Raw genomic sequence first — 12928 nt, 5'->3', positions numbered from 1 at the left:
TTAAACCATGATGTTTAGACAATGGAAGAGTAGCATTCCCCAGACTTTATTTTACTGCAGACTAACTTGCAGCTGTGGGGCTTGATGCAAACCTTGCCTGATTGCAAGGTGCTGGTGTCTTAGATTTTGCAGAGCAGAATCTGGATGCCTGCAACAAATGTTTGGTGAAGGATACCAGGGCAATCCTGTGCCAGGGTAGGAGGCCAGAGTACTTAATGGGAGCTACCTGGAAAGAGTTGGCAGTGAGTGTTTGGAGGAGCATTTAAGAGTTGCTTACAGGATTTTCAGCAGGTTGGTGCTGTGGGAGGCAAAGGAGATGCTTGAGCAGACTTAGCTTGGAGGGAGAAACTAGAGGTTGGTGGGTCCTTACTTTGTACTTTGTTTGTTCCTACTGTATCATGCTAATCTTTCTCAGGAGAGACCTAAGCAAAAGCCACTTGGTATTACTGGTGAAGATCACAGAAGATCGTTTACTAAGAGAAGAAAGGGATTTCAAGGAAGAGCTGAAGCAATCCACTACATTACTCCCCATTGCTTTTGCATTCTGTCAAAAGATATTGAACACATATCTTTGTGAGTGATCGGATCTTTGCAAAACAAACCATAATTGCAATTTGTTTTCTCCTTTCTTTGAAGCTGTGCCCACAACTCTTTAATCTTAAAGACTGACAGGCACATGGCCAAAGCCAGACTTCTCACTCCTTCTGGGACAGATTGCTGATACAGGCAATGTATAATGCCATATAATTACAGCAATATATAATGCCATATAATTCAGAAAGACAAAGACTAATACTGGAGTAAAAATGTTAAACACAAGTATTCCAAGTCAAATTTGGAAGTCAAAACCAAAGCCCATGCAATAGAAAATACCATATACATAAAAGATATCTCAAAGTTTAGCAGCTTGATTGCATGCTCCAAATGTATTATGGTTACAATAAATTATAGTCAATATGTCTATATTACAATTTAGTAAGAAATTAGTCTAATCAGAAGTTAGACATGTGAGCAAATACCACTCCTCAAAACCAAAGGTAAGCCAAACTAGCCAAAATCTAGTAAAGCAAAAAAATACACTTTGTTTTACAGATTTTTTTTTTCTGCTATTAAAAAGAGAAAAATTCAGAATTATTTAGGAAACATTTTCATTTGTGAGGAAAAGGCCATTTTTCATCTGAAAATGTATACAAACAAAATTTCAAAGCGTTTCAGTATTGTTGCCATGAGATTATTACACTGTGAAGGGAAATTTTTTGAGATAGGGACATAAAATGTAGTAGATTCAATATTGTAATTCTAGGCTAGTCTCTGAGCTGTAAAAATGGTTACCAGTTCTCTTAAGTGTATGCAGAAAAATAAAGCTTACACTCTAAATCCCAAAACTCAATTATGACCCAAATTCTTGAGCATGAATGCTCAAGATTTAAATCTCTGTATAATCAGTTCTTATTACTTCTGACCAATTTAATTACAAATATTTTGTGCAACTGTTAAACACTCGTCAGAGGTGTCCTCTTACTTAATCCTCTATAGGGAGTTAGTAGTTTCTTACCATAACTACACTGTAGTTAGTACAATTATTTTAATTTATATGCTGCTCTAGACTATAATATTACTAACGAATAAGGAATATTCTCACAACAGTAATTCATGAATCTTCCATAGATTAAAGTAGTTTGTAAGTAGCTTTCAAAATTGGTTTTTATGACTATGTCAAGCAAAATCTGTTTTCTCTCAGAGAGGACAAGTGAATAATGGTGGTGGGGGGGCTGACCTTTTGAAGAAGCAAAGCAGCTTGGACTGTCAAACCAACTCTATAACACACATCAAACCATGCTTTTTAATAAACACATTATTATTTTTCTTCCTGCTATAGTTACTGCAATGCGTCTTACTTTACTCACATTCTATTTTGTTCTGGACTCAGAGGATCAGCTTTGTTAGTGGGATTACATCAGGGAATTCAGTCAAGTCATTGCAGGCATGAGTCTGACCTACTGAAAAGCAATAGCTGTTTTCTATTTACTTTTCTCAAAGTCTCTTTGGGAACCTTTGAAAATCTACAGTGTGTAGGTGAAGGAGCTTGATCCTAGAGCAACTAGAGGGCCTATCCTTCCTAACCAATACTAAAGGACATTTCTCTCTATTCCAGAGCGCTTGGTTTTAAGGACTGAGAAAGCTGAGAGCAACAAAAACCGCCACCCTTTTGGATTACATTTTAGCATCTTCACTCTAGTCGGTGTGGGAAAAAGCATCTTACCATCACTGTTGACGCAGACGACAACAGGAACCTGTGTACCAGGGCCACATGGCTTCTCATTGTCGGGAATGCACTCCTCCAGCCCCATGATTCTCCAGTCATAGCAGGAGGGTTCTTCACATGGGATAGCTTCCAGCAGGTGAGGGCAGTTTCCCGTTCCTCCCGTAGGCTCATTGGTGATGCGCCGTTTCCTTAGTTTAAAGCCTGAAATGTCCACGAAAATACAAAGGGCAGAAAAATTCAATTGTAAAATGCAAACTGAAGAGATTTCTTTCTATCTACACCTGAGTGAACAGTTTTTTCTCTTATGTGTAAAAGATACCACAGACACTCAGTGCACACTGCATTTTAGATGACTGGGTAGAACAACTCATTACAGAAGGAAGAGAGGTAAAACTTCACAAGAGCATCAAAAGTTTTGAGCTTATTCAGTAAGTTTTGCCTTAAACCCCTCTTTATCCTAGTCATATGTACTCCAGAAGGGAGACAGGAGTCATTTTCTGTGCATCACTCTTGCCGGATTCATCTCATCTAACAAATCTTGACTAGATTGCTGCGTTGCCATTTCTCTATCTTGTTTTCTTCTCAGATATCTTCCAACAGGGATGGATTATCAAGTGAAATCAGCTTATAAACACTCCCCTCCTCCCAAGAAGTAAGAGAAAAAAAAGACTACATTGCCAGAAAAAGCAAGGCATGGAAATAAACCCAAGAAGTCCTATGAACAAATTTTCAGTAATTAACATCACAATATTCCCTTGCAAACACTTACAAATTTCCTTAAGACTACCTAAGCTCATTTTGGATCAGAGAAACTGATGGGCCTTTATACAGTGTGTCATCTGCCAGGTCAATGTCAGTCTCTAAGAGCAACCCTCTCACTTTCAGGATGGCATGTGGAAAAAGCTGGACTAAATCTATAGTCAGAACAACCTAACCAAACTGAATGGATTCAGGAAATAGTTTCTCATGTAATAATTTTCTACAGTTTCTGATATATCTGATCAGAATATTTTAACTTTGGCAAAGGTTTGTTTCTTTTCACATCTCTTCACAGTCTCTTTTGTTTTATCTCACTATTCAGGCAGGTTAGTAATACACAGCTATTTTTTATAAAATGCTACATATAACTCTTTAATTTCTACCAGGACACAAACTAAACAGGAGAGAGTTTTCAAGCACATCTGTGCAAGAATTGATTCTTTGTTTGAACACACGCCTCTTAATTCAATTATAATAAATATTACTTTAAAAATACATTTCCATGTACCTTTAATTGTTTTTTTCTAAATTGAAGAGGTCAGCCAAATCATGTCCAAATGGTTTACTAAGCCTGCTACAAAAGGCTGATATAATTTCAAAAAAAAAAAGAATTCCAGTGTCCACTGCAACAAAAGGGGCAAGTGATCCACAGTAAAGGGCAATTCCTGAAATATGCAGACAGACTCACTGCTAAAACTGGGAGTGCCGGTACAACTTTTACATCATGCTCCCAGGAGAATGGTCAATGCAATTATAAAATAAAATATAAGAATTTCCAGATAAAAGGAAAATATTGGTGGTTGAGAAAAGATCCCTGCTCATGTGTGCAGGAATAAAGACTTGCATAAAGTACATCCTAATATGTTTCCACTGGGCAGCTGTCCTCAGTCTCACAAACCTAAACATTACCCCTGAAGACATAGCAAATCTTTCAGTGATGGAACAGAAACAGAAATAACAGACTACTTGACAGCTGTACACAGAGGAGACTTAATCCAATAGGCTTACACACTGAATTGCTTTTTCATTCTTGAATTGATCAAGGTTGGGTCACATTACCGTGAGACAGCATTGTAAAACTTGCATTATTGCTACCCAGACTGAAGTGGAGCCAGCAGTATACCAGGAAGAAGAGGCTAAGCTAACTTGGTAATTACAGTTGCTCCTTCAAGTGGACATATGTAGCTGCCCTTTCTTATGAGTGTTTTCAATCAAGGAACCAAGTCTGTGTTCTCAACTTTTGTCAGATAATCACATCGCAGCAATGACTAGGCCTGTTTTTTCTTATTTAGAGCCAGAAACCTGCAGACTTCTTACATGAGGTTTTTGTCACTGTATTCTTGCTTTCCTATTTTGATGTCAGGTTACTACAATCTGTTCTGCATAGGAATAAACTGTAAAACATGTGAAAATTGAAACCAGCACACATTATCAGTAAAACAGGGTCACTTATCAATGGCAAATGGTTCCACCTCTTTGCCAGAGCATGTTTTACGGTCTGCTGGTGAATTCTGAAGCTATTACTGAACTGTAAATCTTTGAGTGACTCAGACACTATGCACCTCAAAGGCTGCTTCTGTCCTCCTTCAAAGACAGTGCCAGAATTGTGATTTGAACACATATACAAACTGTATCCCTTTCAGTTTGAGAGGAAGGTTTGAAACTGGAATTGACCTGTACTAACACAAATTGACCTTGAGAGCCTAGTAAACAGCCTACATTTTTGCCAGCTTTGGTGGAGCAGTAATGCTAAATATAGCCCTAATTCAATGACCTTTTTTTGACGCTCAGAGGCACTGGATATACCGTTCTTGGCACAAAATTTAATATGCTTGCATAGCTAGAGGTGCCTAGTGACTTAGGAATATGAAATAATCACCATTAAAAGGCTTCGCTGAATTTTTACATACCCTTCTTGGCCTGAGTGTCATCACAGCTTTCATAGGTGCATGGTCCCCAGGCTGACCATGCCGAGGTCTCACACTCTGTAGGACAGGGGATATGGCACAGCTGGGAGGTGCTGGGAAGAGGTCCTGTACACAGCTTACGGTCCACCGGTCTTGAGGCTGTCAAAACAAAGTCAACACATTTCTCACATGTCACTGGTCACAATCCTTAGCTCTAAGTGGACAGAACCATCCTTCATTCAAAAAAGCTGCTACCTCATCATTTTAATCTGATGAAGTGATGGAAAAATGCCTGTCTTGAAGAAATGAAACAGAAGTCAGTTTACTCTCTGCATGAACAGAGCCAAATCCGATTATGTGGAGTCAGGAAGACTGTAGATATTGCAGCACCCTCTCGGACCTAGTCCTTTCATTTAACGGATAGATTATGTTACTACAACAGTTGTTCACATTACGCTGTGTGTAAATCGATGTCCTGCTGTCTTATTGAGTATGTCTTCACTTAAGAAATTGAACAAAAAGCTGTATAAATCCCTTTGCTCCTATATGATACTACAACTTCAAAAGCCTGGTTAATTAATATTTAGAAGATTATTTTTAAGCTATAACCTTGTATTGGGTCTGGCTGAGATGGAGTTAATAGTCCCCATAGCAGCCCTCATAGAACTGTGCTCTACATTAGTAGCTAGAGAGGTGTTGATAACACACCAGTGTTTTGGCTACTGCTGAGCAGCACTGGCACAGCATCAAGGCTGTCTCCCCAACATTTTTGCCCCCTCCCTCAATGGCAGGCTGGGGCAGGGCAAGATCTTGGGAGGGGACATAACCAGGACAGCTGACCTAAACTAACCAAACAGATATTCCATACCATATGACGTCAGCCCAGATATAAAAGCTAAGTAAAGGGAGGCGGAAGGGAAGGCATTTTTTGTCTTCCCGAGCAACCACCACGCGTACTGAAGCCCTGCTTCCCAGGAAGTGGCCAGACATCGCCTGCTGATGGGAAGTAGAGAATAATATCATTTGTTTTTCTTTGCTTTCGCGCGCGACCTTTGCTTTCATTTTATTAAACTGTCCTTATCTTGACCCACGAGCCTTTTGTTATATTTTCTCCCCCCTGTCCAGCTAAGAAGGGGGAGTGATAGAGCGGCTTTGGTGGACACCTGGCACCCAGCCAGGGTCAACCCACCACAGTCCTTTTTGGCGCCCGAACAGGGACAAGACAACGGCAGTTTTGCATTAAGCGTGCCTTAGCTAGTTATTAAGTGGCAAGCTCCTGTGCAGGTCACGGAGCTTGTTGGCTGCTTGCTTATCTCTATCTTGCTGAGTTTGGGAACATGGTAATGCAAATAATGGCTGTGTGCTTTGCCTTGGCACTGATGGTTTTTTTGTGCTGCGGGAGCTATCTTGTGGGGAGAATGAAGGAACTCGGGAACATGCTAATACAAATAATATCTATGTGCTTTGTCCTGGCACTGATGGCTTTGCTGTATTGTGGAAGCTATCTTGTGGAGGAGATGAGGGAACACATCTCCCTCTCCCTACCAGGCATTGATGTGAATGGTTTTATTATGCAGGCTCCTGAGGTCCTTGTTCACCCTTATGTGAGTTGTTCAATACTAATAATTAATACTGGTGGTGTATTATGGGTATTGTGGAATCTGGTCTTATCCTGGTATAAGAGAAGACAAGTTTCGGGTGAGGCAATACTGAAATGTGCCCTCAAGCGACCGGTCCCTGGGTGGCAGGGTATATGGAAGGATTTGGGCAGATTCCTAGGACGGTTATCACCTCCCATAATCTGGGACTTTACACCTGAACAGGCAAGTAACCCTGGCAAACTGGCGCGCCACCTGATAGAAGGGTGCCTTGCCTATCCCAATGAAAACCAGCAGCTTCTCGCACTGTACTGGGGCTTGGCCTATGCCTACCGAGCCATAGTTCAACACTCTCAGAGGACCATGGTTGAGGCAGGGACCCAGACTGCATCTGAGGACACCATGCTTGAGATAGGGACCCAAACAACAACAACCACCACAGTAATTGCCCCAGTAGTGAAAAGGAAACAATGGATAAGGAGATCAACAGGTCCATACCATCGATTAGTAAGGGAAGAAGAAGAAGAGGAAAGCCTTAATTTAGAACCTGGTCCTTCAATAAAGAAATTGGAGGAAGGAGTGAAGGAACTTAAACAGGAAGCGGAAACTACCCGGTCCCTGACATCCTCAGAACTTCGGGACTTGCGGAAAGACTACAGCCGCCAGCCAGGTGAGCGGATCCCTGCTTGGCTGCTCCGATGCTGGGATAATGGGGCCGACAGTCAGCTACTGGAAGGCAAGGAAGCCCAACAGCTGGGATCCCTCGCTAGAAACCGGGGAATTGAAAGAGGAATTGGAAAAGAAGGAGCAATTTGTAGTCTCTGGAGCCGGCTCCTCTCAAGTGTGAGGGCAAGATATCCATTCAAGGAAGATCTTGTGAATTCCTCAGAAAAGTGGACTACCGCAGATGAAGGCATCCAGTACCTGAGAGAGTTAGCAGTGGTGGAAGTCATCTACAGTGATCTAGATGATGAGGAAGTCTCAAAAGATCCAGAGGATGTCCTGTGCACACGGGCCATGTGGAGAAAGGTGATTCAAGGTGCCCCAGCGTCGTATTCTAACAGCTTGGCAGCAATGTATTGCCCAGATATGGAAACACCAACTGTGGAGAAAGTGTCATCTTGGCTCCAAAACTTTGAAGAAAATCTCTGTGTCTCCTCATCCCTACAGGACAGTGCTTTGGCTGTTAGGGATGCTCCAAGAAATCAGTCCTCTCCTGCTCCGGTCAGAGGGAAAGGGAGCCCAGGGCGTATGCCACGTGGTATGCTCTGGTTCTTCCTGCGTGACCAAGGGGAGGACATGAGGAAGTGGGATGGTGAACCCACCTTTAAGTTGGAAGCCCGCGTACGTGAACTGAGAGGGAAGACAGCTGTTAAGAAGGGGTCACCCAAGAAGAAGGCTGTCAGTGTTGTTGCTGTAGAGGCCCAAGAAAGCAATCAGCGATCCTCCAGGCATAAAAGAACTGAAACCACCTCCCTTGATTCTGGTGAGGGGACTTCTGGTCTGGCACCGCAAGGGTCAGACAGTGAATACTCTGATGAGGAACAGCAATAGAGGGTCCCTGCCTTCGGCCAGGAGGAGGAAAGGGATGACCGGATATACTGGACTGTGTGGATTCGATGGCCTGGCACATCAGACCCACAGAAGTATAAGGCTTTGGTAGACACTGGTGCACAGTGTACGCTGGTGCCATCAGGGTACAGGGGCACAGAACCCATCTGGATCTCTGGAGTGACAGGGGGATGCCAAGAATTGACTGTATTGGAGGCTGAAGTGAGCTTGACAGGGGACAAGTGGGAAAAGCACCCCATTGTGACCGGCCCAGAGGCCCCTTGTATCCTTGGCATAGACTACCTCAAGAGAGGGTACTTCAAGGACCCAAAGGGGTACCGATGGGCTTTTGGTGTAGCCACTGTAAACACAGAGAAGATCAAACAGCTATCTACCCTGCCTGGCCTCTCGGAAGATCCCTTCATTGTGGGATTGCTGCGAGTTGAAGAACAGCAGGTGCCAATCGCTACCAGGACGGTGCACCGCCGGCAATATCGGACAAACCGAGACTCCCTGGCTCCCATCCATGAGCTGATTCATCAACTAGAGAGCCAAGGAGTCATCAGCAAGACTCATTCACCTTTTAATAGTCCTATATGGCCAGTGCAAAAGTCTGATGGAGGGTGGAGGTTAACAGTAGATTATCGCGGCCTGAATGAAGTGACACCGCCACTGAGTGCTGCTGTACCAGACATGTTAGAGCTCCAATATGAACTGGCATCAAAGGCAGCCACGTGGTATGCTACAATTGATATTGCCAATGCATTTTTCTCCATTCCTTTGGCAGCAGAGTGCAGGCCACAGTTTGCTTTCACGTGGAGAGGTGTCCAATACACCTGGAATCGACTGCCCCAGGGGTGGAAGCACAGCCCTACCATTTGTCACGGATTAATCCAAACGGCACTGGAACAAGGCGATGCCCCTGAACATTTACAATACATAGATGACATCATCGTGTGGGGCAACGAGGCAGAAGAAGTGTTTGAGAAGGGAAAAAGAATAATTCAGATTCTTCTGAAAGCTGGTTTCGCCATAAAGAAAAGCAAGGTCAAGGGACCTGCACAGGAGATTCAGTTCTTGGGAATAAAATGGCAGGATGGACGCCGTCATGTCCCTATGGATGTGGTCAACAAGATAGCAACTATGTCTCCACCAGCTAACAAGAAGGAAACACAAGCTTTCCTAGGCCTTGTGGGGTTCTGGAGAATGCATATTCCAGGTTATAGTCAGCTTGTGAGCCCTCTCTATCGAGTAACGCGGAAAAAGAACTATTTTGAATGGGGCCCTGAACAACAACAAGCCTTTGAGCATATCAGACAGGAAATAGCTCGTGCAGTAGCTCTTGGGCCTGTCCGGACAGGACCAGATGTACAAAATGTACTCTACACTGCAGCTGGGGAGCATGGTCTCAACTGGAGCCTCTGGCAGAAAACTCCAGGAGAAACCCGAGGTCGACCATTAGGGTTTTGGAGCCGGGGGTACCGAGGATCAGAAGCCCACTACACCCCGACTGAAAAAGAAATACTAGCAGCATACGAGGGGGTTCGAGCTGCTTCCGAAGTTGTTGGTACAGAAGCATATCTCCTCTTGGCACCACGATTGCCTGTGCTACACTGGATGTTCAAAGGAAACATCCCCTCTGCACATCATGCAACCAGCGCTACATGGAGTAAGTGGATAGCATTGATTACGCAACGGGCTCGACTGGGAAAATCTAACCGCCCAGGAATTCTGGAAGAGATCATGGACTGGCCAGAAGGCAGAGATTTTGGAGCAACGCCTGAGGAGGTACCTCGTGCCCAAGAGGCACCACCATATAATGAGTTATCAGAAAACGAAAGGCGTTATGCTTTGTTTACTGATGGATCCTGTCGTGTGGTAGGGAACCATCGAAAGTGGAAAGCTGCTGTGTGGAGTCCCACACGACAAGTCGTTGAGGCCACTGAAGGAGAAGGCGAGTCAAGTCAGTTTGCAGAAGTGAAAGCCATCCAACTAGCCCTAGACATTGCTGAACGAGAAAAGTGGCCAGTACTCTACCTCTATACCGACTCTTGGATGGTGGCTAATGCCCTATGGGGGTGGCTACAGCAATGGAAGAAGACCAATTGGCAACGCAGGGGTAAACCCATCTGGGCAGCAGCATTGTGGCAGGACATTGCTGCCCGTGTAGAACACATGACTTTAAAGGTACGTCATGTAGATGCTCACATGCCCAAAAGCCGTGCCACTGAAGAACATCGAAATAATGAACAGGTAGACAAGGCTGCCAAAATAGAAGTAGCTCAGGTGGACCTGGACTGGGAGCGTAAGGGTGAGCTATTTGTAGCTCGATGGGCCCATGAGACATCGGGACATCTAGGGAGAGATGCAACATATAGGTGGGCTCGTGATCGAGGGGTGGACCTGACCATGGAAGCCATCACACAGGTCACTCATGAATGTGAAACATGTGCTGCAATCAAACGAGCCACCAGAGTAAAGTCTCCCTGGAACAGAGGGCGCTGGCTGGGTTTTCGATATGGCGAGGCCTGGCAAATTGACTACATTGGACCACTGCCACGAACACGCCAAGGCAAGCGCTACATACTCACGATGGTGGAAGCAACTACTGGTTGGCTAGAAACGTACCCTGTAAACCATGCCACTGCCCGAAACACCATCTTAGGCCTCGAAAGGCAAATTTTATGGCGACATGGTACCCCAGAAAGAATTGAATCAGACAATGGGACTCATTTCCGAAATAACCTCATAAGCTCCTGGGCAAAGAAACATGGCATTGAGTGGGTGTACCACATCCCCTATCACCCGCAAGCATCTGGAAAAATTGAGAGATATAATGGACTGTTGAAGACTATGTTGAGAGCGCTAGGCAATGGGACATGGAAGCATTGGGATACAAATTTAGCAGAAGCCACTTGGCTAGTTAACACCAGAGGATCTGCTAACCGTCCTGGTCCTGCCCAAACAAAACCCCTACATACTGTGGGAGGAGATAAGGTCCCTGTAGTGCACATGGGGAAGTGGCTGGGGAAGGCAGTGTGGATTTCTCCCATGGGAAAAGGCAAACCCATTCGTGGGATTGTCTTTGCTCAGGGACCTGGGTGTACTTGGTGGGTAATGCGGAAGGATGGGGAGACCCAATGTGTGCCTCAAGGACATTTAACCTTGAGGGAAAAATAATCTGTGATGTGAGTTGTATGTTGTAGGACGTAATGTAGCAGGAATGACCTGAACTGCAAAGGAGTGAACTTCGCAAGGAACCAGACAAGTGCATCGGTGACCCAAACCAAGCTGGTGTTGGTGCCCAACGATCGAACATACTGCTTCTCCTGCCCTGACCACTCATCTTGATGGATGGGGCCCAAGTCATAACCTGTGTGTGAACATCTGGAGGAGTGGAAGATCTATCTCTTAAAGGACAGGGGATAGTAATTAATAAGAATGTATAAATCTGTATGTTGGGTATAAAAGTGGTTTAAGTATGTAGTTACAGTTGTAAGTGTTGGTAAGAAGGGATTTCAGTAATGAGAATTAAATACAATGGCATGGTTAGAAGACATCTGTATTAAATTATGTGGGACCTGAGCATGACGCAAATGGTATGGAATAAGGGGTGGAGATTGTATTGGGTCTGGCTGAGATGGAGTTAATAGTCCCCATAGCAGCCCTCATAGAACTGTGCTCTACATTAGTAGCTAGAGAGGTGTTGATAACACACCAGTGTTTTGGCTACTGCTGAGCAGCACTGGCACAGCATCAAGGCTGTCTCCCCAACATTTTTGCCCCCTCCCTCAATGGCAGGCTGGGGCAGGGCAAGATCTTGGGAGGGGACATAACCAGGACAGCTGACCTAAACTAACCAAACAGATATTCCATACCATATGACGTCAGCCCAGATATAAAAGCTAAGTAAAGGGAGGCGGAAGGGAAGGCATTTTTTGTCTTCCCGAGCAACCACCACGCGTACTGAAGCCCTGCTTCCCAGGAAGTGGCCAGACATCGCCTGCTGATGGGAAGTAGAGAATAATATCATTTGTTTTTCTTTGCTTTCGCGCGCGACCTTTGCTTTCATTTTATTAAACTGTCCTTATCTATGACCCACGAGCCTTTTGTTATATTTTCTCCCCCCTGTCCAGCTAAGAAGGGGGAGTGATAGAGCGGCTTTGGTGGGCACCTGGCAACCAGCCAGGGTCAACCCATCTCAAACCTGAAACACAGTTAAAATTATGACGATGTTTTTCTTTTTTTTTCTTTTACTCTAAAGACCTTCAGTGCACACTCAGCAATAAGATCTGTGCAGCAGCAGCTTTAGTTCAAGAAAGGCTTTGTTTTAGATACACATATGGTTTGCATATAATATATATACATAATATATTTAAAATAATTAAAACTCTGCACAAGACAATTCTTTTTTTCATTGAAGTATTATTAATCTATAAAGACACATGTGAAGGCAGATTCTTCTGTCCTTTAAGGATCAATAAGCCCTGGAAGAGGCCAAAATCACGCTGCTCCTTCCATACTTAACTCTTTTGAATTCCCAGGTTACACAAATAATAGGACAACTCTGTAAGGTACCAGAGTAAGGCATAGAACTCTAAAACAAAATGTACCATTTCATTGCAAGCAAGATTTTAATTCTCTTTCCTAATATAGGACTTGACAAAATATTACACTAAGCAGAGAATATCTGCTAGAAGGCAAAGTGAAGTCTACTATACTCATTCACTTTGGTTGATTGAAGAAACGTGCAATTCCTTAACTTAAAATACTCCCATCCTACTTCCTCAGCATTTTTTTCACAGGAAAGTTACCTCATTAATTTTCTGCCACCACTACAAATAATC

General features: G+C 43.9%; 1 protein-coding gene across 5 annotated transcripts in view; it reads right to left on the bottom strand.

Annotated features, from left to right (window-relative positions):
* THSD7A (thrombospondin type 1 domain containing 7A) overlaps positions 1 to 12928 on the bottom strand; it is a 308856-nt gene that overhangs the window by 99919 nt on the left and 196009 nt on the right. For all 5 annotated transcript variants that reach the window (XM_030008044.1, XM_030008047.1, XM_030008048.1 and 2 more), the window contains 2 exons: positions 4936 to 5091; positions 2264 to 2467 (listed from right to left, as the gene is read on the bottom strand). In XM_030008044.1, the coding sequence (XP_029863904.1) occupies positions 2264 to 2467; positions 4936 to 5091 (360 nt within the window). The remainder of the gene's footprint in view (positions 1 to 2263; positions 2468 to 4935; positions 5092 to 12928) is intronic.

Source organism: Aquila chrysaetos, chromosome 3, assembly GCF_900496995.4.
Source record: "Aquila chrysaetos chrysaetos chromosome 3, bAquChr1.4, whole genome shotgun sequence".
Taxonomy (NCBI): Eukaryota; Metazoa; Chordata; class Aves; order Accipitriformes; family Accipitridae; genus Aquila; species Aquila chrysaetos.
The sequence above is the reverse complement of the archived record's forward strand: the minus strand, read 5'-3'. Positions and strand labels throughout refer to the sequence as shown.